At 35.3% G+C, this 24,132-nt stretch overlaps 1 protein-coding gene across 11 annotated transcripts in view; it reads right to left on the bottom strand.

Annotated features, from left to right (window-relative positions):
• The window catches only part of LOC105475954 (transcriptional repressor GATA binding 1), a 264,087-nt gene that overhangs the window by 181,769 nt on the left and 58,186 nt on the right, over positions 1 to 24,132 (bottom strand). For all 11 annotated transcript variants that reach the window (XM_071067892.1, XM_011731474.3, XM_071067890.1 and 8 more), the window contains one exon: positions 16,171 to 17,300. In XM_071067892.1, the coding sequence (XP_070923993.1) occupies positions 16,171 to 17,300 (1,130 nt within the window). The remainder of the gene's footprint in view (positions 1 to 16,170; positions 17,301 to 24,132) is intronic.

Genomic DNA, 24,132 nt, shown 5'->3' with positions numbered 1-24,132 from the left:
TGTAGTAGATAGAAAGAACTACAATATTCTTAACACCCAAAAACTGGAAGGTAATTAACTGGCATTTTCAGTTCTATATAAAGTTCCCTTGTTATATTAGCAGTAATAGCCATAACACAGACACACACACAGACACACACACACACCATGCACGCACGCACGCACACTGCTCGTGCTTGGGCGCATCCATTCCAGGTGATTAGCATTAAAACTGGTTAGTTTGCATTATTATTAAATGCCCCACTCTGCTCATTTTACCTTGAGAGATGCATTTTACCCTGATGGATAATCATTAATTATATTATTTAACTCACTATTCTTATGTTTTCACACCTGATTTCAAATGCCCTTTTCACTTTCTGTTATTTAAATTAAATTGAGGATTTTTCCCCCCTGTAGATACACTTCAATTTCTAATGCTGAAGTGCTTTGTACAGCTTTTCAATATATTAAAAGGAACTAAATTTAAATATAAAATAATAAATCATTATCAAATTATAAAATGATTTGAAAAAAGAAATAAAGTGTTATTTTCGGTCATCAAATTTAAATCCATTTAGTGAATAAAATATTGCTGACTGATCTAAACTCTAGAAAATAAGATGTACATATAACGCATGATTTTTCTCGAAACAAAGTCTATTCATCTATGAGAACATATACACATTCAAGAAATTGACTGTCTGTTGAGTGTCAAACATCTTAATAGAGACTTTACAAATATATTCATTAAAAGGGTGTGTGTGTGTGTGTGTTTTCTTTTTAAATGGCATAAAACAAGACGATTTTATTATCACATCCCCTACCATCTTCTGCTGTTAAAGAGAGAACAGTAACTGCTCTATTAGGACAAATATTTGATTAACAAAGAAGAACAGAAGTACTGCACTGTAAAAAGCATACCCAAAAGATACACAAGTGATGTGGAATAAGGTATATTTTGTTTAACTATAAAAGCTGTGTATGGCTTTCTAAATAAATATCGGGGAAACACTTTCTACTTCCCTGATATAACTTGCTATGAATTACCAACTTAAAGTAACAAAATAAATTTTGCGAGATATTACTTAAAGCTGTAAGATACAAGTTATGTACTCATATATGTAATTTTTGATAATCATCAAAATATTTCTTTGCCAGGCACTGGGTACACATTGGTGAATAAAAGATAGAAAGTCTTTGCCCACCTGGTGCTTAGAGTCTAGTCAGGAGTGACTAGACAGGAAGTTTCACGTGACTATAAGTCTGTAAGGACAAAGTGTGACAGGTACTAAGAATGAAATGGATGGTAATTGGTGTCAAGGGCTGCGTAGGTAATTAGGAAGGACTTTCTGAGGGAGATATACGAAATCAAAGGGTGAAAAGAAGCTATCCTTGGAGGATGAGGAAGGGGAAAGGAAGCCACATTCTAGCAAGTCTGAGACACTGAAAAGAGGACATTGTGGTTTTAGAGGAATAAACGAGAGGAAGAATGTCAATTGACAAGCTTGAAGGGTTATCTAGAGCTCTGTAGGTCATGGTAGGGATAGGGGATCTCTACAAAGGTAAAGGAAGGCAATCAGCTGGGGAGTAGGTGCTCAGCTGCATGTTTTAATTACTCTGGGGCTGTCATGTTTATCAATAACTTCATTTCTTTATAAGACATGTCAGATGGCTGAAATTCCAAAAGAATGTTCCTATTTTATGGAAGCAAAATTCAAAGGTATAAAACATGTAACAAAATCTCAAGTATTTGTTAAGAGTGCTTAATGTAGCACACAAGAGCTTACATTTTGTCGAGTAAATATGGATATTTACTTTTTACAGAAAATTGTTTCCAATCTTTTCTCCTATTTTTTTCATTAAGTAGTAAAGATAAATACAACAAATGAAAAACAATGGGAGGATGAATTGACCATAAAAGCACAATAGTAAAATTAATTTCCTCAAGTGGAAATAGCCTAACCTTTAATGTGAAGATGGTTATGACCAAGAGAAACAATCTTGCCACCAATGTCAAGGCCAGAAAATTCAAAAAACAGGACTAAGAATACAAAAGACAATAGACAATACCTAAAATCTAGGACCTAGAACCTCTGTGGATCTCATCTAAAACAGCTTCTTATCAAAACCACACTCTAGCCAGGGACCGGTGGCTCACGCCTGTAATCCCAGCACTTTGGGAGGCAGAGGCGGGCAGATCACCTGAGGTCAGAAGTTCGAGACCAGCCTGACCAACACTGTGAAATCCCATCTCTAATAAAAATACAAAAACTAGCTGGGTGTGGTGGAGGGGGCCTGTAATCCCAGCTACTTGGGAGGCTGAGGGAGGAGAATTACTTGAACCTGGGAGGCGGAGGTTGCAGTGAGCCGAGATCGTGACACTGCGCTTCAACCTGGGTGATAGAGCGAGACTCCATCTCAAACAAAACAGAAACAACAAAAAAACCACACACATTCTAGTTTAACCTAATGGGAGATAAACACATAAATCCAAAATTACCCTACTGAATATATTCTACACAATATATTGAGTCATGGAAATTAAAACAACAACAAAAACTTCTGAAAGCACTTAGCAAACCATGATTAATTTTCACCCCAAGATAGTTAGAATGGACTCACTGTCTACTTTAGCATATTTGTGGTTCCTTGACATGGTAAGATCTCTGCTTGAAATCTCTAAGGAGATCCATGCCTATAAATTAAGACTATAAATTACCACTGACACTTCTACCAAAACTGGTAAATCCAGTGACAAAATACCAAAGGATTATAGTGATTCTGTTTCAAGATATTAAGACTGTAAATACCAGGATGACAAGAAGGAGAAAGGATCAACATATATGAAAAGAAATACAAAATTCTTGTGGACCACACAGCAAAATTATTTTCAAACAGTAGTCTCTTAGTTCTTACTGGTGAAACAACCAACCACATGGAAGAGTGTAGACTCTTAAGGAGAATGCTTAAGCTTCAAACTTTGGCTCTGTATTCTACAATGTAAGTAACTTTGAATAATTTACTGAACCTGTCTCAGTTTCCTCATCTGCAAAATGAAAATAAAGTTGTCTCTTGATAGGGTTCTTGTGCATATTAAGTAAGTAAATGAGAGTTAATCAGTATAAATCCTAAAATTAAATAAAGCCCCTCTGTTCCCTGTGAATCCACATTCTGTACTGTTTCTCCAAGAGTTTAAACTTACAAACTGATGATTTGGTATCATTCTTTGCCATTCCCCCATGTACCTCAACCACTACAAAAAATATATATGTATTTTTAAAACCAAGCGTATGTCCTAGAAGATCCTTTGCTTTAGGACATGGCCCGGTAGAATATAGTCTATGCTTTTCTGCTTCATCTGGCACCATTCAATGACACGAAAGAATGAGCAGTTTAGCCTTTCACTGCTTGATTGTCAAGCTTTACTCTTTTTTCATTAATAGCAGTCAGAGCCAGTATCTTCAAATTCTAAATAACAAAGACAGTAAGGGCATTACCTGTGTTTTATTAAAACCTTGGGAGGAAAGGATGTTTTATGAATGTATTCGTTAAAAGTTGTTTAGAACATGGCATATCTAGGAATATACCTAAGTAATTAAGATTATGTTGCTTCAATATCTACTAATTCTGAATAAAGATGAAGGGGTAGGGGTCGATTAAAAATATTTCTAGATTGCAGAATCAGTAGATATTGAAGTTACATCATCTTCATCTATTATTTAACTAGTACTTCCTCCCAAATATACAAGGTCCTAGGTCCCTGCCCAAAACATGAGTTCATTATAGGGTATCACACCCTGAGACAAGGTGTCTGAGTCTTCTAGGTTTTCTAGTTTGAAGTTCCTGTCCCAAAGGAAAACTCCCTGACTCCTGGCATGTCTCAGCAGGAGCTGCTCTGATCTGCCCGGAGAGGACCTCGTGAACCAACCGACCTAGGCAAAACTGCCCATGGTACAGGTGCTGGAGAGCTGTAGGAACACAGAGAAGAGTGGGGATAGGTATAAAGTACAAAGGAAACAGAAAGTGCAGGGGTAAGTTTTCCGTGAGAACCAGGTTTTATGTCGAAAAGGAAAACACATTTTAACAGGAAGGATATTACAAGGTTGTAAAAACAAGCTCAATTCACACTTCTTTTGAAAGTTCAAAGCACTCATGTCTACAGGTTCTCACGTTCCACTGAAGTATATGGCCCATTTCACAGATAGTAAAATGGAGAAAGAGTGCCTTACCCATTTCATCTATATCAAGCCAACAACACAGGGTTTCAGACTCCCAGAACAATGTTTTATTTTTCTATTTTCCACTGCCTACCTTTCTAATTGTATATAAATGTAAACTACTGATGATACGCCAAATGAAAACACAAGGGATGGGAAAGGGCTTCTAAGAGAGAAAAAAGAAACTGACTACAGCAATGGTTTGCAAAACAGGCTGGGCAGCATTGCAACCCGAAGAGTTTCTTTCTCAGCAATAGAGATTCCAAGTCTTCCTTGTCCCACTGAACCAGAATATCCTGGGCATAATCTGAGAATCTAAATGTTTAACTTTAGCAAAGTCCTCAAATGACACCAATGCAGGGACCAGTACCCATAAACTGTATTACTAGCTACATCATGACTCTAAGCAACTTAATGAATAAATGCACAAGACATCTCCTAACTCCCAAGGCTTTAATAAAATACAGGCAATGACCTTGCAATGACCTTACTATTATTGTTATTCAGAATCTTAAGATTCTGGGTCTTACTACTATTAATGAAAAAAGAGTAAAACTTGACGTTTAAGCAGTAAACTGCTAAACTGCTCAATCTTTCAGGCTATTGAACACCACTAGGTGAAGCAGAAAAGGCAATCTGCTACAAAGTGCTCTTGAGACTTGAACAACTCCTTTCTCCTTTTATTATCAGATCTAAATGAATGACAGAAAACATATTAAAAAGACAACATTACTGTCAAAAGCCTGGAGCAATATAAACTTTTCAATAACCTACGCTAAAATCTAGACCAATGCTTCTCAAACTAATGTGTAAAAATCACCTGGGGATTTCATTCAAATTCATATTCTGATACTGGAAGACTAAGGTAGGATCTAATATTCTGTATTTCTTCATTTATTTCAAATTTTCCCAGATCCTGATAATATTCTGTATTTCTTACAAACTCCTAGATGATGCCAATGCTGTTGGTCCCCAGACCACACCTTGAGTAGCAAGAATCACGCAACTATGGTCATAAATAACTCATGAGAAGTGTGTTGGCTTGGAGTGTACTCTTAATATACCTGTTTATACTCGGCACTTTCAGAACATTCCCAAATGATTTTATTTTAAGAGACGAGGTCTCACTATGTTGCCCAGGCTGGCCTTGAACTCCTGAGCTCAAGGGATCCTCCCACCTCAGCCTCCTGAGTAGCTGGGATTCAAGGCATGCACCACCATACTCAGGTCCAAGAAGAATATTGTTATGAATGGCAACATTGTTATCATTCTTAAGTCACATACACCTTCTGAGTCAACACTCACAGCTGTATAAAATAACCTACAAGCACAAAATTGTCAGGAATAATCCCAATTCATTTTTTCTTTATCACTGTTTGGAGATTGTCTTTAAATATTCTTTAGTGCTAGGCCATTTACATATATTGCCTGCAGCAATAACAAGAAGTATATATTTCCACCCCACTTTGCAGATAAAGAAGTGGAAGCACAAACGAGTTAATTAACATAAAAATATTGAAGGCAAATAGAATACTTTTGCTCTTATCTATGGTTACTGTTTCATGTACGTTCTTTGATAGTTAAAGCAATGGTTGTTCAGGAATCAGTACCTAAAAGATTTGAGCATATTCGCTGACATGTATTATTCTCTCAATAATAACTGACAAGATCTTCAATATAATGTCACACTTCCAAATCATAAGACTAGATTATAATAAACCCCAGTAAAAGGAAACTTTTCTCAAGAATAAAAGTTTAGTCATTGTGAAAGTACATTAATGTGGATCCTCCTCCAACCTACTAAATGCATTTTCTTTTCATCAGCATTAACATGAAAACTTCAAAGACATTCAGGAAATTTTTCCTCTATTTCTCAAGACCCAACTTAACCACCCCCTCATCCATAAAGACTTCCCAAAGGATTCGATCCAAGAAGAAATCTAGTGTCTTCCTCATTACTCTAAATCCTTGTATTCCTCTTCAGTTTTTTTAATCACAGATGCTATTTGATTAAAATCATATATACCTCACTTAACAGGTATATGTACTTACCCTAAGGTTGAAACCAAAGCAAAACAAATATATGCTTTGCATTAATTTAAATGCTGTATCCTCCTGCCACACTGATAACAAACACTTTCTTCATATTATCTGAGGAAAAAGATGTCGTTTTATAGATCTCCTTAGCATAAGCATAAGGTCATCATATAAAACACAGAATGCTCAGTTAAATTTAAATTTCAGATAATAAATGAATGTTTTAGTGTATGCTGCATAAAATATTTGGGACATGCTTTTATAAAATGTCACTCTGTCCCATACAATATTCGACAACGTGGAGACAAGTCAAAGAAATTTTGATTAAAGAACTACATCATGCTTTCTCTCTAGGCAAACGACATCAAGTTGCCTAAAAATATCAAATTTGTATTTAATTCAAGTGACTTAGAACCTCTGTGAAAAAATAAGTGTTATTCCTTATTCTACTTTATAGAATTTTCACGTGCCATAAAAAAGCATTTTTATCCTTCCATGTTTCAATGCACAATAGTCTTTATTCACAATAGTAGTATTTCATTCATTAGTAGAGAATATTATGAATTATTTTCATAATTCATAAAGCATTGAGGAATGCTTCTAGAAAGAAATCAGGTAAAAGATGCTACTCCTTTACTATGCTCTGATAATATTTTTATTTTTATAATAAACCAACCCACAGTGTATGTGAAGTACAGCTCTGAGGGATGCCTTGTTTTTTTCTTTTAAATGTTAACTTGAGATTTATGTCATCACTTGAAGAGCTCTTTTTACTAAATAACAGTATATTACTTTCAATATTTTTTTAAATCTTAAAGACAATCAATGAATAATTTAAACCACAGTTTTTATTCTTCAATGACTAAATGAGGCATCAAAGTAAATGAATAAATCATAAATACTAATTGATTAGACTTTCAGAGGTATTTTTTGGTTATTACAGAATCAAACAACTACAGATAAATTATCACAGAAGTGGGGAAAAGGAAGGTGATTCAAATACTTAAGTTTAAATGTAGTTCAAGTAGGTCTGAAATCTAACAAAGTTAGTCATTTTTGTAATATATGCATTGTTGGCATAAATGTCTACAACAAGTGGCATGTGGCATTACTGCCGCTGTAAAATGATAAAATGAAAAATGAGAAAAGAGTGGCAGGAACAAAGACAAAAACAGAATTACAGATGGATTATCAGGTCAATCCTTGAGAACTGTAAAATAGTTAAAAGAGGAGAAACAGTCTACAGAACATAATCCAAGAGAAACTGAAATTCTGGATGAAAATAATTATGTTGTTTACTCATCCTGCATTTTTAAGTTGAAATAATCGGATTAGGATTTGCTCAGTAATAGTAACTGGCTTTTGGGGAGATGCAATGAAGTGCTTATATCTTCAAGTGGTAGAAAAAATACTACTAACACCATACCTTAAAAATCAAACTTAGGATTCCCTTTCAAAAGGTAAACGTTCCCTACAAAATGTTCATATAGAAAGACAAGTCTTTCTACAAAACAGAAAGTAAATAAGGAACAGCAAATTATTTACACAAATGAAAATGGAATTGAAACTGTGACTCAAATGTATCTTATTCCAAGACTTGATAACTGTTCTTGCATAATATTCAGAAGCATTAATTCTGAAATTTCTAATAAATAATGTATACAAATAAAGGTAATGTCTTTGGGAGGTTTTGTTTGCTTGTTTGTTTTTTGGTGAACTGTAATATCCTGGGTAACTTTTTGACTCACAATAGGTATTTTCTAATTGAACTATCATGCTTATTTCAAGGTATTACAAGCAACTGATTTATTAGGTTTTTTTTTTTTAAATATGACACATAACATGTACTAATTTAAATGTAACCATGAAGGCCCTCACCCTTTTAGAAATTCTGTATTAACACACTGTATACTTGGAATTTTCAGATACGTTGATAATTAAATGATTATCATAAAAATCCCTTCTTCAGAATCAGCAAAGTACGCAGTCCATATTTTTCACGGAGCTTTTGTGAGATAGAGACTGAGCAGGACCTAAATTAATTTGACCACCTACTGCAACCAATGTCAACTCTTTCAGTCTGACTTTACCTATCTTATGTCTGAAAGTTGAAGCACTGTTCAAAAATTTTAAAATGCATTCGTAAATCTCCTAACACACAGAGTCTTGTCATTGCATACACTACCAAAATATGTGTGCGGTTTTCCGCATTTTAGCCAACAATGAACATTTTAATATTTGTACTAGACAATAATTATATTACTGAGTCTGTAGCAGTTCTTTAATAGTAAGTTCTTTAACAGCGAGATTGATCATTGTTTCATATATTTAATCTACATGAGCAGTGATGAGAATTGATGCATCATTTTTTATTTTAAAGTTGTACAATGTATGTTAGTGACATACAAATAAATACACACATATTCACTGACATCTAAGTTTGCAAACAAATTAAAAACTGAACTCATTACAGAATCATAGAATGTGATTTTACATAAATTGAGATCTATTTGTGTGGAGAGAGGAAGAGATTCTATATAGATATGATTCATATAGATTCATATAGATATGATTCATATAGATATGATTACATATGATAAAGAAAGTACTATTATGATACAGTAGAATATATGTATATGATATACATGAGTATCTCATATATACATATATGTACGCATACATACATATATACATGCATGTGTATATATCATATGTATTTATACATATATACATGCATATGTTTTATACATATATGCATGTTTGTGTATATGTCATATGTATTTATACATACATATACACATGTATGTGTGTGTCATGTGTATTTATACATACATATATAGGTATGTGTATACATCAGATGTATGTGTATATATCAGATGTATTTATACATGCATACACATATATGTATGTACATGTATACATGCATATGATATTCATATGTATATCATATACATATAACATGAATATTTTTATGCAGTTTTATTTTGTTATCTTTTGAATTTATATAAAAAAACTAGCCCAATGCGACTTGTCTTTATCATCTGTTTGTATTCAGTCAAAATTATTCTTACAAGATTTATTTATGTTGTAGTCACTTGTCATTTACTAAATTCACTACTGTAAAACATTCCACTGCTTGAAAATTCTACAAATAAATTAATCTTTTTTGGAAAGACAATCAGAGTTTTCTCCTGTTTTTATTTTGGACTGACTTTGTTTTGGTTGTTCTGTCTTCTAAAAAATGCAATTATGAACATTTTTGCACGTTTCCTAGCAAATCCATGCAAAAAGTTTTCTTCTGAAAAGTAAAATTATGTAGTCACTGGGAATATGAACATCTGATAATGCCAAATTTTGCCAAATTTGCCTTCCAAAGTACTATGTTCTGACCACTTCTATCCCTTACAAGATGTTTTATTGTAAAATCTATGTTTTCTGAGATTAATAATCTCTCTTTTTTTGTTTGGTTAGAATTGGCCCTGTATAACTTTATCAATCCTTAGCTTTTTGTTACTGAGGTCTAATTTCATTGCACTGAGTCAAAGGATATATTCTATGAGATACTGGTTTTTGAAATGTAATTTCTTTTTGACTTAATATGTTTCAGTTTATATAACTGCTCTATATGTGCTTTAAAAGCATGTACATTCTCGAATTGTTTGGTACAGAATTTGTATATTTTTATTAAATCAGGTTTGGTAATTTGTTTTTCAAATATTTTCAATTTTGAAAAATGTTTTGTGCCTAACTTTTAACAAGGAGTTTTCTTAAAACTTTATCATTGTGATTGTGGTGTGTCATGTTTTCCCTGTAGTTCCTCTATCACTTTTTGCTTTAGTTATTTGTATTTACATGTTATGTATTTAGAACCATTGTATCTTCTGAAGAAGTTAAACCTCTTATTATGCAATGATCCCTTCTTTCCTCCATATGCTGTTTGTAATAAAATCTTAAAATTGTATGAGATTAATAAAGATACCTCAATTTTCCTTTAGTTTATATTTACTGGTATAACTAAGTCTATTCTCTTCTTTTGAACATCCAGAGACTTATGTTTCAGATGTATATCCAGTATGCAGGATATAGTTACAAGTTTTTTTAATATCATCTGATATCTTTTCAGTGGAAAAGTTTAACACACACACGTTAAGACTTTTGATATCAGCAATTTTTGTAGATTTTACTTTAAAATGTCTATATGTCTAACTTTTCCCACATATTTTCTCACCTTTTTTTAAAAAGTTAATTGAATTTGCTCTTTATTTCATTATTCCATTTTTTTTCTCCTCTATAGTTTTGGAAGTTATGCATTTATTTCCTATTCTTTCATTAGTTATCCTTAAATTTTTCCAAGTACGTATAACGAAGTCCTAGCTCACTAACTCACCTTAGTCTTTGTCGCCCAGGCCAGTGGCATGATCACGGCTCACCGAGCCTCGATCCCCTGGGCTTAAGTGATCCTCCCATGTCAGTGCCTGAGTAGCTGGGACCACAGGTAATCACTACTATACTCAGATCTTTGTTTGTTTGTTTGTTTGTTTATATATAGATGAGATCTTGGTATGCTGCCCAGGCTGATCTCAAACTCCTGGGTTCAAGCCTTGGCCTCCCACATACTGGGATTACAGGTGTGAGCCACTGTGCCCCACCTAGTCTGTTCCTTTTTTAACTGCATAAATGAGACAGGCAATGTTTGTTTAGATTTGCTCAGATGTTTCCCTAGTCTTCACTTATTAGAAAATGTCTTTGCTTTGCTCTTATTCTTGGGAGATAGCTTTGATGGTCACATAATACAAGGTTGACTATCTGAGGTTTTTTCAAAACTCTGAATAATATACCTCCTTCCTCCAGTTTCCATTGTGGCTAATAAAAAGTCTGTCAACTTAAACGTCTTTTCTGAGTAGTTTGTTTCTTGTTAGTCTACAGCTGCTCTCAAGGATGTCTCTGTCTTGGCATTCTCACTTTTGCTACATGTGTGTGTAACTGAATTTATTTGTATGCATCATCCTGTTTAGTGTATGCTACACTTCTTTGTATCTGAGTATTTATGTCTTTCATTAGTTCTAGAAAATCTTTTTCCATTTTCTCCTCAAATACTGATTACCTACTCTCTATTCTCTATATTTTCTTTCTTCTGGGACACTGATTAGATGCATGTTAGAAGGGCTCATTATATTCCATATCTTACTATATGTCGTTGATATTTTGCATCTCTTTGCTCTCTCTTATTCTAATGCCTCATCCTGATTAATTCATTTGCTCTCTTTAATTGTCTAATATGTAGTTTAATCAATCCATATGTTTTAAGTTTGAAGAGTTAATATTTCTCAACTAAAACAATGTTATTTGTTAATTTTTGGTGATCTTGATTTTTTTTAAATTTTACTTTAAGTTCTGGAGTACATGTGCAGAACGTGCAGGTTTGTTACATAGGTATACATGTGCTATGGTGGTTTGCTGCACCTATCAACCCATTATCTAGGTTTTAAGACCCATGCATTAGGTATTTGTCCTAATGCTCTCCCTCCCCTTGCCCCCGACTCCCCAACAAGCCCCAGTGTGTGATGTTCCCCTCCCTGTGTCCATGTGTTCTCATTTTTCAACTTCCACTTATAGGTGAGAACATACGGTGTTTGGTTTTCTGTTCCTGTGTTAGTTTGCTGAGAATGATGGTTTCCGGCTCCATCCATGTCCCTGCAAAGGACATGAACTCATTCTTTTTTATGGCTGCATAGTATTCCATGGTGTATATGTGCCACATTTTCTTTATCCAATCTATCATTGGTGGGTATTTGGGTTGGTTCCAAGCCTTTGCTATTGTGAACAGTGGTGCAATAAACATACATGTGCATGTGTCTTTATAGCAGAATGATTTACAATCCTTTGGGTATATACCCAGTAATGGGATTGCTGGGTCAATTGGTATTTCTGGTTCTAGATCCTTGAGGAATTGTCACACAGTCTTCCACAATGGTTAAACTAATTTAAACTCCCACCTACAGTGTAAAAGTGTTCCTATTTCTCCACACTCTCGCCAGCATCTGTTTCCTGACTTTTTAATGATCACCATTCTAACTGGCGTGAGATGGTATCTCATTGTGTTTTTGATTGGCATTTCTCTAATGAACAGTGATGACGAGCAGTTTTTCATGGTTGTTGGCAGCATAAATATCTTCTTCTGAGAAGTGCCTGTTCATCTAGTCTCATGTTGCTTGATCATTTTTAATTGTAACTTTCATATCTTTGAATGCTTATTTGTATTTTATAACTGAAAACTCCTGTATCTAAAGTGACTGGGTATCTAGCTACATCTATTATTTGTGTTTTCTACTGATTTCACATATGGTGGCTTATTTTCCTGTCCATATGGTGAATTTTCATCATAGTGAGCTCATACAAGATTTATCTGCATCCATCAATATCTGGGAGGTAAAAATTGGAGTACTTTTCTGTAGACAAATTTGTATTTAATTATGTCAGAAGTCAGAGGGAGGACTAATGTAAAAATCCTAGCCACTTCAAGATCTAAGCTTAAAGCAAAACTCAGATTCAACTCCTCCTCTCTATGAGTAACTTCAGGCTTAGTCTTCTGATCAAATGCAACATCGACATTGGCATTTGCCCTCAGTGTAACCTCACATTCCAAGCTTACCCTTCACTTCTCCCTACTCTGTGTTTAGTGCACTCTTCATGAAAGGTAGAACAAAGGCTCCAAAAATTTTTCTTACTTTGTAGAAGTCTGGCAATGCATTACAAAATACGTTTTATCTAGTATAGTTGTTTTGCAGGGAAGTAATCCTCCTACTTATGCCAAAAACCTAAGTTATAACACTGAAAATTTTGATAAGAAAAGTAGCAGTCAATAGAGAGCAGGTACAAAATTGAATTAAATGATAAATAATAATAGAAATGCAGTGAGAAAACCATTTATAAGTGGAATATAATAACCCAGTTATGATCTGAGTTAGGGGTATCATAGGTAAATGCTAAACATTAAGAGAATGGACCAAATCCCTGTTGCTGACTAGATCATGTTTACAGTTCCACCAAGTTTAACTTAGTTCTTAAAGAAAACACCCATGCCATGGAATCGACACCGAGGTCTTTCAATCAGAGCTCTAGATCAACTCTTCTGCTTCTCAGCTACAGTCATTTTATAGCTAAATGATTTCACATGCTGTACACAGTTCACGGCTTATGCTGATTTTTACTACACCGTTAAGTCTTCTATATAGAGCACTCAAAAGCCTAGAATGTTTCACAGAAATAACATAGAATTATGGCAGAAGTTTCCCAACATGAATAATCTGAGTAAACAAATTTAATTATACAGATACTATGTGATAAGGTACACTTGTCCTCTTATTCTATCTTAAAAATGGGGCATTTTTGGAAAATGCTTTGATAGCAGATAAAGTTCTGAACATCCACGTGACTATGTCCTTTCACATCTCTGGGGCCGCTATTACTGTTCAGCTTTCAGTAGAGTTTCTTTATCTTTCCGGCTAAGCTGTGACTTCTGAAATCGGAAGGCTCCAAATTTCAAATATCTCTATAATAACTCAGAAACTGATGAGCAATAAACTACTCAGCACCTTAAAGGATCTGTGGTCAGCCAAACTCTATCAGGATTTAAACATAAGTGCAAGAATATTTTAATGCCCTATGGACAAGTGCTATTTAAATTTTTAGCTAATAAAATGCTGAGAAGTTGACTTAAATTCAAAATGAACAGGCAACTCCCATTTGGTATAGAAGCCTAGGTCCACAGAAGGGTTCCAAGACCATATAATAGTGGAGGATTAAAATGTAGCTCACCTTGGAAATCTCAGCTTATTCATAACTACTGTGAAGTCAAAAACTCACAGGGATCTCATTTACATAAAGATATTCACTGAACTCCCATTAGGCATCCTGCCACTGTGTTAAATCGTGCAGAATCAGTGGTGAACAAGAAAAGAATAGTTCTCTTTTCTCTAGAGCTTACTTTCATCACTGAATATTAACTAAATTCTGACAGTATTCAGTAATAGTTTTATTCATATTTTATTTCTTGGGGGATTATTTTGTTTACCTAAAGCATGTGAAAACCCTGTTTTCCCAGACAGATTCTCAAGCAATGCCTCAGCTGCATCAATAGAAAAACCACTTGTCCAACTGTACTGGTAGCTAGATGTATCAGAATAAGTGTGCGTGCACGTGTGCGTGTGTGTGTGTGCACATACGTGGGTACGCAGTTCCATGATGTGTGTGTGTGCTGGCTGGTTCCCTCATGATTAAAGAAAATCATGACGATTTCTCAAAATCGTCCTTGTCCTTTTCAAAAAAAGAATGGACTATCTGATTTTTACATCACTCAACAAATGTACATGAACAATGTGCACATACGCATATATCCACACTGGCAGAGCTCAGAAAGCAGCTGATGTCTGCGAGCCTCAGAAATAAATTAACATGCAGCTAACATCAGAGGAGCCAGAAACACTCATTGCAAGTGTGAACACATATTTGATTGCAGGACTGTATCTTTCCCAGGGCTGACCTTATAAATTAAACAGTGTAAATCTCAAGTAAGTGTTTTCTGAACATTTTGATTCACTGTGAGCACTGGGATGTCCTTCAAATTAACATCTAACATTATTAGCCTATTGTTGGATATGAACTGCTTCATTACTGGTGACTGAAAAAACATACACACACTCGCACTAACACACAACTTTTAAAAGGAGTGGAAGAAACTGTTTAACATCTTGGGGTATAGAAATTGAAATGAGTAGATTTTTAGACTAGGATATTGATAGAATAAGCAAAACTTTCTACTTTGATGCCAAAGGCATAATAATAAGAAAGTACCCAATGAGCACTAAATAATACCTAAATGCAGGGTACCACCAACGCTTTGCTGAACTAATTCCTATTTATAACCAAGGCTCAGTTTAAATGCTCCTTCCCCAGGAAGGCATTTCCTAATCTACCATATTAGGTTATGTTATCATTATATTCAAACACACTGCCTGGCACTTCATCTTTTATGACAATTACTACTCTTGTAATCATCTAAGTGTCTCATCTTTCCTACTAAACTATAAGTTCCATGAGGGCACTGACTATGTCTTCTCTTCTATATTCATTCAATGCCTGGTACAATAGGAGTTTTGACATTAATTAAGTAAAGAATGAATGCATAAATGAAATAAAGATACATATCCTATACTTATCTCTAGATATTATAAAAGATTAACTGGGAAAGTTAATGTTTATAAAGAGAATAGAGTGAAAGCAGAAGGAAAACACAAACATCCCACATCCATTTAAGAATCTGGAATAACTCAAGCAGTTTTACCTACTTGGAGGAGCAAGTCTACATCCAAAATCACACATATTACAAAAATTCTCACCTTTAGATTACTGTTTATATGCCAAACAAGGATGCTGCAGAATTGTTCAAAGCTAGAAGAATATATAATCTCATTTTAAAATAAAAATGAGCAACAGGTTCTCAAAATTTTTTCTCAGAATAGAGAATAGGATATATTTACAATAGTAACTTTCATTTGGGAGCTGCCCTGTCAAAAAAATATAGGATATGGAGTCATATTTAGTAAGGACAAATAAATGGACTATGATAAATTAGTAAACTCATCAGCATTATTAGAATCACTGTGAATTTAAAAAGACAACCAGTAAATGGTATAAAACAAGTATCAAACATGAGCATACAGTCCAAAAGAAGGAACCAAATTAAAGTCTACAGTGATCACAGCTATAACTATACCACCTGCAAATCTGTGATGATCTTTTATGTGGTCTTCTCCTATAACTTCCCCAAGTCATCGGAATCACTCCCAACAATTCCTGGTTCAGCCCTCTTTCTGTGGATTTTTTCTATTATTTTATTTGTATATTCCTCCTGACCTACCCCCCTTTGACTCACCTGTAGTGTCGGGAAATCTCTTCTTCCACCTGGGTAATAAAATCACATTTGGTACATGAGTGTTCTTTGCTTTCCTTGACAGCCTGCTGCCCATCCGATCCTTGCAGGTGATTCGCTTCTTGTTTGACATCTGATGCTTGGGACTCATGCACACCCTCATAGTGAAAGAGGAGTACATCTACGTCAGGGGTGGTGAATGAACACTGATGGCACTGATGCTTGACTCGTGAGCTTCCGGCTGCCCCAGGAGACAAGTGCAGAAGCAAGAGTGCACAGTGGGAACAATTACTTTTTCTACAAGCAAACGGATAAGTAATTTCTCCAAGGTGCTTTTCTGGGCTGCAAAGTCCTCTGGGACAGAATGGACAGTGTTTAATGGTACACTTGTGAATGTTATGGAGCTGTTGATAATGACGGAGAAGAGGCCCCACTACAATTACATCAGGGCCATGGCTTTTGGAATATCGGAAGTCACAGAACTGACAATTATAGCTCGTTACCATATTATCCTCGGCTCCCTTGCTGGAGAAGTCCTTCTTTTTAGCCCCACTCGAGCTCTTGTCTGCCTTGCTCATTGTCTCTCCTTCTGAACTTTTGGCTAGATCATTCTGATTAATGACAGAGCCCCTGGAAAGCTTATCATTCAACTCTGGATTAAGGCCGCCTGACTGCACTGCTCCGTGCTGCTTGCCATAATGTTCTAGCAGTTTAAGTGAGCTAGATGACTCACAGCTGAAACTACAAAATTTACACCAGTAGTAACTGGTGGCCTCTGTACCATTTTGTCTCGAGGAATCGAGGGGCTTGATGGGCACTGAGTACCCAACAGGAGTGTCGTCTCCTGCTTTGACTGTTATCTTGTCCTGCCATTTTCCCAAGTCTCCAGAATCACTGGATCGAAGTGCCGGGATGGACTTGTTAGAGTTTTTCTCTGAAGGTTTTGCAACCTCAGAGGAGGGGAGAGAAGCTTTTATTTTGTTTGGGTGAGTCTGAAGAAAATGTTGTTCTAATTCGGTGGACGAGTTGCCCATATAAGTGAAATTGCAGAATTTACAGCGGAAATACTTGGTGTTTCCTTGGCAATCTGGTGTTTTCCGTCCAATGCCAATGAATGTTCCACCTGAAGTCACCTGGAGAAAAGAAGAAATGGACTTTACTTCTGAGGTGTCATTAATTCAATGGGTCCTCTGCAGGGGAGGGGGAGGGTACTGCCAAGTATTCCACATCAAAAAATACAATAGTACTCCTGCTTATTATGAAATCACTTGAATAATCACAGAGCCAAATAAATTCACTCTTCATTTCTCAACAGTTACTCTTTGAGAGGCTCATTATGTTATACACTGTAGGCCAAAGTAACAGGTGAGGGTAAGTAATAAATGTACCATAATTTGAAAGACTGAATAATACATTTTTTAAACTAAGAAAACAATTTTCAACACAGTACGTTTTACTATTGCCTCCTTCAAATCACACTCCTACAGAAGCATCCTAATCACATGGGATTTCTTTTCAAAAGGTGAGGCGTTACTGTCAAAACTAGAGGCACTTGCTCAAAAAGTACTCAAGGCAGATGTTCTCCAATGAAATATTCTGTTCAGTTCCTACAGCAATGAGGCTGCAGGCAAAGATGAGGTCTCTGTTTTAGGTAAAATACAGGTGCTCAAATGACCACCCAAAATGGCTTATAATTAAAGCTCAGTGAAACAAACAAACAAAAAGATGAATTGAGTATGCAGGAAATACTAGTGAAGAAGAACCATGTAAATAAAGAATTTTGAATGTTTCCCAATCTAGAACAAACAAACAAAAAAGAAAAATCTTCCAGGGCCTTATTTGATTACGGTTCTGTTTCATTGCAAAGGGCTCCCAACTTCTCACATGAGTAGGTCATGGAGATGTTTGAATGGCAAAATGAAATAATTCCACCATAAAAATAACTACAGCTCTGCTTTCTTTCCCAAATTATGAAATTACATGGAATCAGGACTATGAAAGCCTTCAAAGGGCACTTTACGTAAAATCCTTCCTCCATTCTCAGTGTGTATCTCAATAGGAGTACAATTAAGCCACCACTGAGCAGCCAAAATTCAGAGTTTAAAATAGAGTTTTTGAATGAAATACTCCAAAAAGGGGGGAAAAAATTCTCTTCCAACCACCAGGGAATTTTTAAATTTTCCCAGCAACCAGATGTAATATATTAAGCAAGTGGCATAATCATGTTCTGCCTTCTTCAACAGCTGTTCAAAAATGACACGTGTGATTGCTGTTCATATCCAAATCACTCCATGAGAAAAGTCTCAGGCATCTCAAAATCATGTAAAGGCTCTATTTGAAATGCAAATAATATTGCTGTAGTACACTGAGAGATATGTTTGTACCTCTATTGTACAGGACTAAGATTGAAGTATTCTTTTTGCTATTAAAAAGAGATGTGACCTTGATCAAGTTACTTAACCTCTCTGGCCAATAGCTTCTTCAACTGGGGCAACCTCTAAATTCATATCCAGTATTATAGTTCTAAGAAATGTGCATTAATACATAAACAACTCAACATTTACTGTACATTAAGATAGGAACTTACAAAAGTTTCCCACAGCCTTTAATCAAAGGATGTAATGTTTCGCATTACGCAATGTCTATAGCCACCACCCAAATCGCATAGATTTCAGTCTGTCGATGACAGAGTATCAACCAGCCAGAAAGCTAAGAATGGGGCACCCTTCCAGGCAGCAAACCGACAATCATTCAATGGTGTGAGAGATTTCAAAGTCATACACTCAGGTATACAGAATAGAGCATTCTAATCTAGTATTTAAGTGACTAAAGCAACTAAAACTTGCACTGAAATACAATTCATAATATTATAAAAATCTATACATATATTTCCCAATTCAGTGGAGGTAAAGAGAAAGTTTATTTGCCAAAAAAAAATATATATATATATACATATATATATATATACACATATATATACACACACACACACACACACACACACACACATTTAAATGGATAGCCATCAATCAGGTTCTTTGTTCTGGAACTTAAACTTGATTCAAAAGGGATACATTCAGATGTATCCCCTTCTTCTTTAACATAGGCAAAGAAAGAAAGTGTGCAAAATCTAGAGATAAAAAATGTTCTTGTTTAAGCTTTCACATTGCATCAGCGTTACCAAGCTTCCCTATTATAAAATGCTTTGAACTTCTGCTTGTTGAACCAAGATTCCCAAGAAACCACCAGGCATCATCACTATTTCTTTGATTTTGCAATCTTTAAGCCTCATGTGCCATGACCACACTGAAAGGGCTGAACAAAGAGCATACATACACTTAAGAAATCCCTAAACATATGATTTTGAAGTGGATTTAAATTATTACTAAGCATCCCAACATCCTAAAAAGGTTGCTGTTATTTAAAAACAACCTAAGAATTCAGAAAACCCAGGCTACGAATCAATACTATCAGGAGAAGGGGACTACGAAAGAAAGGCAATTTTGTGAAAAATTGTCAGTAAAGCATTTTGGTTTAGGATTAACTAAGCTATAAAAAACGAGTTAGGTCTTTGAAGTTGGTGTACGTGTCTAGGTGTGTTTTTTTTAACCCAGGGAAAATGTGCCAACTTCATTATTTAAGAAGCTTTTAAGGGCTATATATTTTAATTATGCTGAAGAATAAATACCTTCATACTATTGACTGCTCTTTCAAAAGTCAAGCTGGCAAATGAAAACTCATGGATCTCATTTAATGGCAAGAACAATACTGACACTTCTATAGGTTACATACTTGCCTTTTTGGTTAATATCAGCAAATAATATTAGTATTATATATTATTAAAAGCTAATACAATATTAGAATTACATATTTTAAAAAGCAGTTTTGGAAAACATAATGACAGTGTTCTATTCCTTTTTTCTTTCAAAAAGAAAATCTAAAAGCTCTATTTGTGGCAATTTTTATACTTTCTATACTACTAGAGGTACATTCAAGTCATAGTGAAATATAACTGACATACAAAATTTAAATGCCATTTTACAGTAAAACAAAATTTATTATTTTAGGAGACACTACTTGTGTCTATTGACCACATTCATTTTATTTGCATGCCCCAGATACCCCATTTTAAATCTATTCTTTTCTAGGGTAAAAACAAATATACAGTGAGAACAATTACGCAAAATAAGTGTTTGCAGCAATGGTTTATTGAAACGTATTGTCTGGAAACAATGCCTACACATTCATAGAACATTGCAAACTTTTCAAATGGCTAAATCCAACGTGGAGTAGAAAAATTTACTGCTTCTTATCTATGACTATACTAAAAAGAGAGTGCAAGGAGAATAAAGAGCACAGCTTTCAAACTTCCTTCTTTTGCTAACCAGAACTTTAATTATAACCCTTTAAACCCAGCAGTTCCTTTGGTAAAGATATCCAAATTTTTACAATTATATTAAACTGTAATTTCTGCTTGGGCCAAAAACTACATGTATTTATCTCTCTAATTAGTAATAACTAAGTGTTCGGCTTGTGTCAGACTCTGCGATAGATATTAGACATATAATATTGAAGAGGCAGACAATCTTACATTTTAAGATTAAAAAATTGTAGATAAAACCCTTTATTCATTTGTATTTACATCTGCCTGTATTTATTTGCTTCTAGAGGAAGTTCTCTAGCTCAAATTCTATGAAAAGATCCATTATTTAACCTCCTGGCACCTCGGTTTCCTGGCCTCTATGGATATAATACTGTACAACTTGTCATTTTATGGGATTATTATGAGGATCAAGTGAGAACTATAGATTTGTGCTGTCCAATAGTATTCCCTGAGATGATTAAAATGTTCCACAGCCTTCCTTGGCCAATATGGTAGCCACTAGCCACAAGTAGGCTTGGTAAAAATGAAGAACTAATTTTTAAATTTACTTTCATGTATTTTTCTTAGCATTTCATTAATTTATTTGTAATTAACTGAAATGTATATATTTTAAAAATTTCTTTTTTAGAGGCAGGGTCTCTGTCACCCAGGCTGGAGTGCAGTGACACGATCTCCGCTCACTGTAACCTCCGCCTCCTGGGCTCAAGCGAATCCTCTCACCTCAGCCTCCAGAGTAGTTAGGAAAATAGACACACGCCACCATACCCAGTTAATTTTTGTATTTTTTGTGGAAACAGGGTTTCGCCATGTTGCCCAGACTGGTCTTGAACTCCTAGGCTCAAGCTAGCCACTTCCCTTGGCCTCGCAAAGTGTTGGGATTATGGCATGCACCACCATGCCCAGCCTAAAATTTAAACAGCCACATTTGCTAGGGAATACCATATTAGATAGCACACTTGACATGTGCATAGATAGGATTATTATTTAACAAAATGAATCATTCAAGTAAATTTTTCCTGCAAATGAGATAAAGAGATTAAATAGAAGGGAAGTGGTAAATTCATTCAGTGACAAACTCACACACTTGTCACTATCAATATTCTTAGCTGTAAATGCAAAGGTTCAATCTGTTGTTACTAAGCTAATGCTTCTGTTTATATTCCTTCTTGAGCTACAGGAATAGTCTTATTCATATCTAGAAGAAAGCAGGGGCTCAATGCATTTTGACTGAATGAGCGAAGGCAGAGGTAAGCAGATGAAAATTTCTCACCAAGGCCCCTGAGTTACCTGAGATACCCTGGCCACAGTACTTCATGGCACCCTTGCCACTGACTTGACCTGCCATACATGGCCTTCTTCAAGAAACTACAAAATGCATCTTTTATCCACAAGCAAATGACTGCCTATGGAGTCCTTTGATTGTGAATTAAAGTTATATAAAAACACCTAAAACAATTAAGGCAGAAAAATGAACAGATTTTAAAGTCTTTTTTACTGACTAAGGACTAGCATGGCTTTTTATATTTGATTTTAGCCCTAGTTTTAAAAACTGTTCCATCCATGAAGTGTTTTTCATGGCTTTCATTTATAATTTACTTACATATGTCTTTTTACACACAAAAAAATGTTTTACCATAGAAATGAAGAATATAAAAGGGTTGGTTTTTTTCAAGGTCATTAATATCAGTTTCCTTCTTTCCTTCCAATAATATGGAGTAAAAACTAATAATAATAATATCTAAAATAATATGTCAAAGGAAAATATTTCTTAAAGCCTCAGAGCTCTTAAAATGACACTTCAACACATGTACTTATTTTCAACGCAGCAAAGAAAGAGCTGTTTGAACTAAACACAAACCTTTTCTTAGATGTGGTTCATTTTCAAGTACTATAATTGATAGCAACAGAGACAATTATAAGGGTACTAATCTAAGAGAACTTGAGGTTATGGGCTGATAGTCAAAGAGGTAAAAGCTTAAAAATAAAAAGCTAAGTTGTTAAAAAAAATCATTGTTCAAATACTAATATTTCAAATAACTTGAAAAAATCTGTAAGGGCCGATCTTAGCTGAAAATAACTGCAGTCTAATTAATCTGTTTATATATATCGGGAATTTTTCTGCATATATAGTGCTTCCAAAAAAAATTCTAGAATACAGAGTGTGTTTCAGTGATATACTTTTGATGGAGAATAAATGTTTAAGAATCTCAACAACAAATCTAATTATATGGCATCATCTTAATCTCATGCCATGCATAGCTTATTTCCGAGGTTTATTCCTATCAGTGACACTGTAGCAACTCCCTTATTTGGATTTATAATATAAGAGCCAACCAATGGCAGGGTAGGATACGGGAGAAACCAAAACTTAAACTCCTATACTGGGCACATTGAAGAAGAATATACTACATATTCCTCATTATGCACATTTTTATTACCGGCTTTTTGCATTATAGCAATAAACAGTTTACCCTAAACTGGTTTTCTCATTTTACTCAGTATAATTCTGAATTAATTTTTCTATAGTTATCTGGTATTTCAGATGACAGAGTACCAATAAATCTTAAAGTCCATCTTACTAGCCCGGGGACAGTGGCTCATGCCTGTAATCCCAGCACTTTGGGAGGCCGAGGTGGGCAGATCACCTGAGATCAGGCGTTCGAGACCAGCCTGGCGTGGTGAAATCCTGTCTCAACTAAAAATACAAAAATTAGCTGGGTGTGGTAGTGGGTGCCTGTAATCCCAGCTACTCGGGAGGCTGAGGCAGGAGAATCGCTTGAGCCTGGGAGGCAGAGGTTGCAGTGAGCCGAGACCGTGCCACTGCAGTTCAGCCTGAGCAACAGCGCAAGACTCCATATCAAAAAAAAAAAAAAAAAAGTCTATCTTAATAATTTGGAAGACAATCTTTTATGGGAAAAATAAGCAAGAGAAAATGCAGTTCAAGTGGGTTACAAAGCTAAGTGAATTCCCCATAGCACTCCTCTACAGCAGCCAACCTGCAGGTGCTACTGGTTCATAACAGAGATATGTCAGAATTGCACGTGTATTCTAAAGAGCATCTTAATGGGAAGAGAGAAAATGTAATCTCTGAAAATATAGCACATCCTTCCTCCAGGGAGGGTTACTGTTTTAACACATCTACTATGTGCCAAGCACTGGAAATACAAAAAGAATGACATAGTCCAAAATCACAACATGTCTATGGTTTAGCACAAAAAGCTCACAACTAAAAAGATCACAACAGTGGAATACATGCTTCTGCTGAGACGTGTAACAGGTTCCATGACAACACAGAGGAAGAGCCCCTAACCCAGACTGAGGAGTTAGCAAAGGCTCCCAGAAGTAACAACTGAGCTGTGGACAGATGAGCTGACATGTGAAGATTAGCCTCAAAGGCAGTGATCATGGAAGGGCATTTCAGGTGAAGGAAACAAAACCAGTAAAATCAACAGTGAGAGTAAGACAATGCAAGCTGCTCTCAGGAAATACTGAGGAGGGTTGAGACATTATCAAATCTTGAAATGGAATCTGCTACATAATGGTGCTTGCTATGTAATAAGTAATATAAATGTGCTAGCCTT

The sequence above is a fragment of the Macaca nemestrina genome, chromosome 8 (assembly GCF_043159975.1).
Source record: "Macaca nemestrina isolate mMacNem1 chromosome 8, mMacNem.hap1, whole genome shotgun sequence".
NCBI classification, from domain to species: domain Eukaryota; kingdom Metazoa; phylum Chordata; class Mammalia; order Primates; family Cercopithecidae; genus Macaca; species Macaca nemestrina.
Note: the sequence above shows the minus strand (reverse complement) of the source record. Positions and strands in the feature narration are given on the sequence as shown.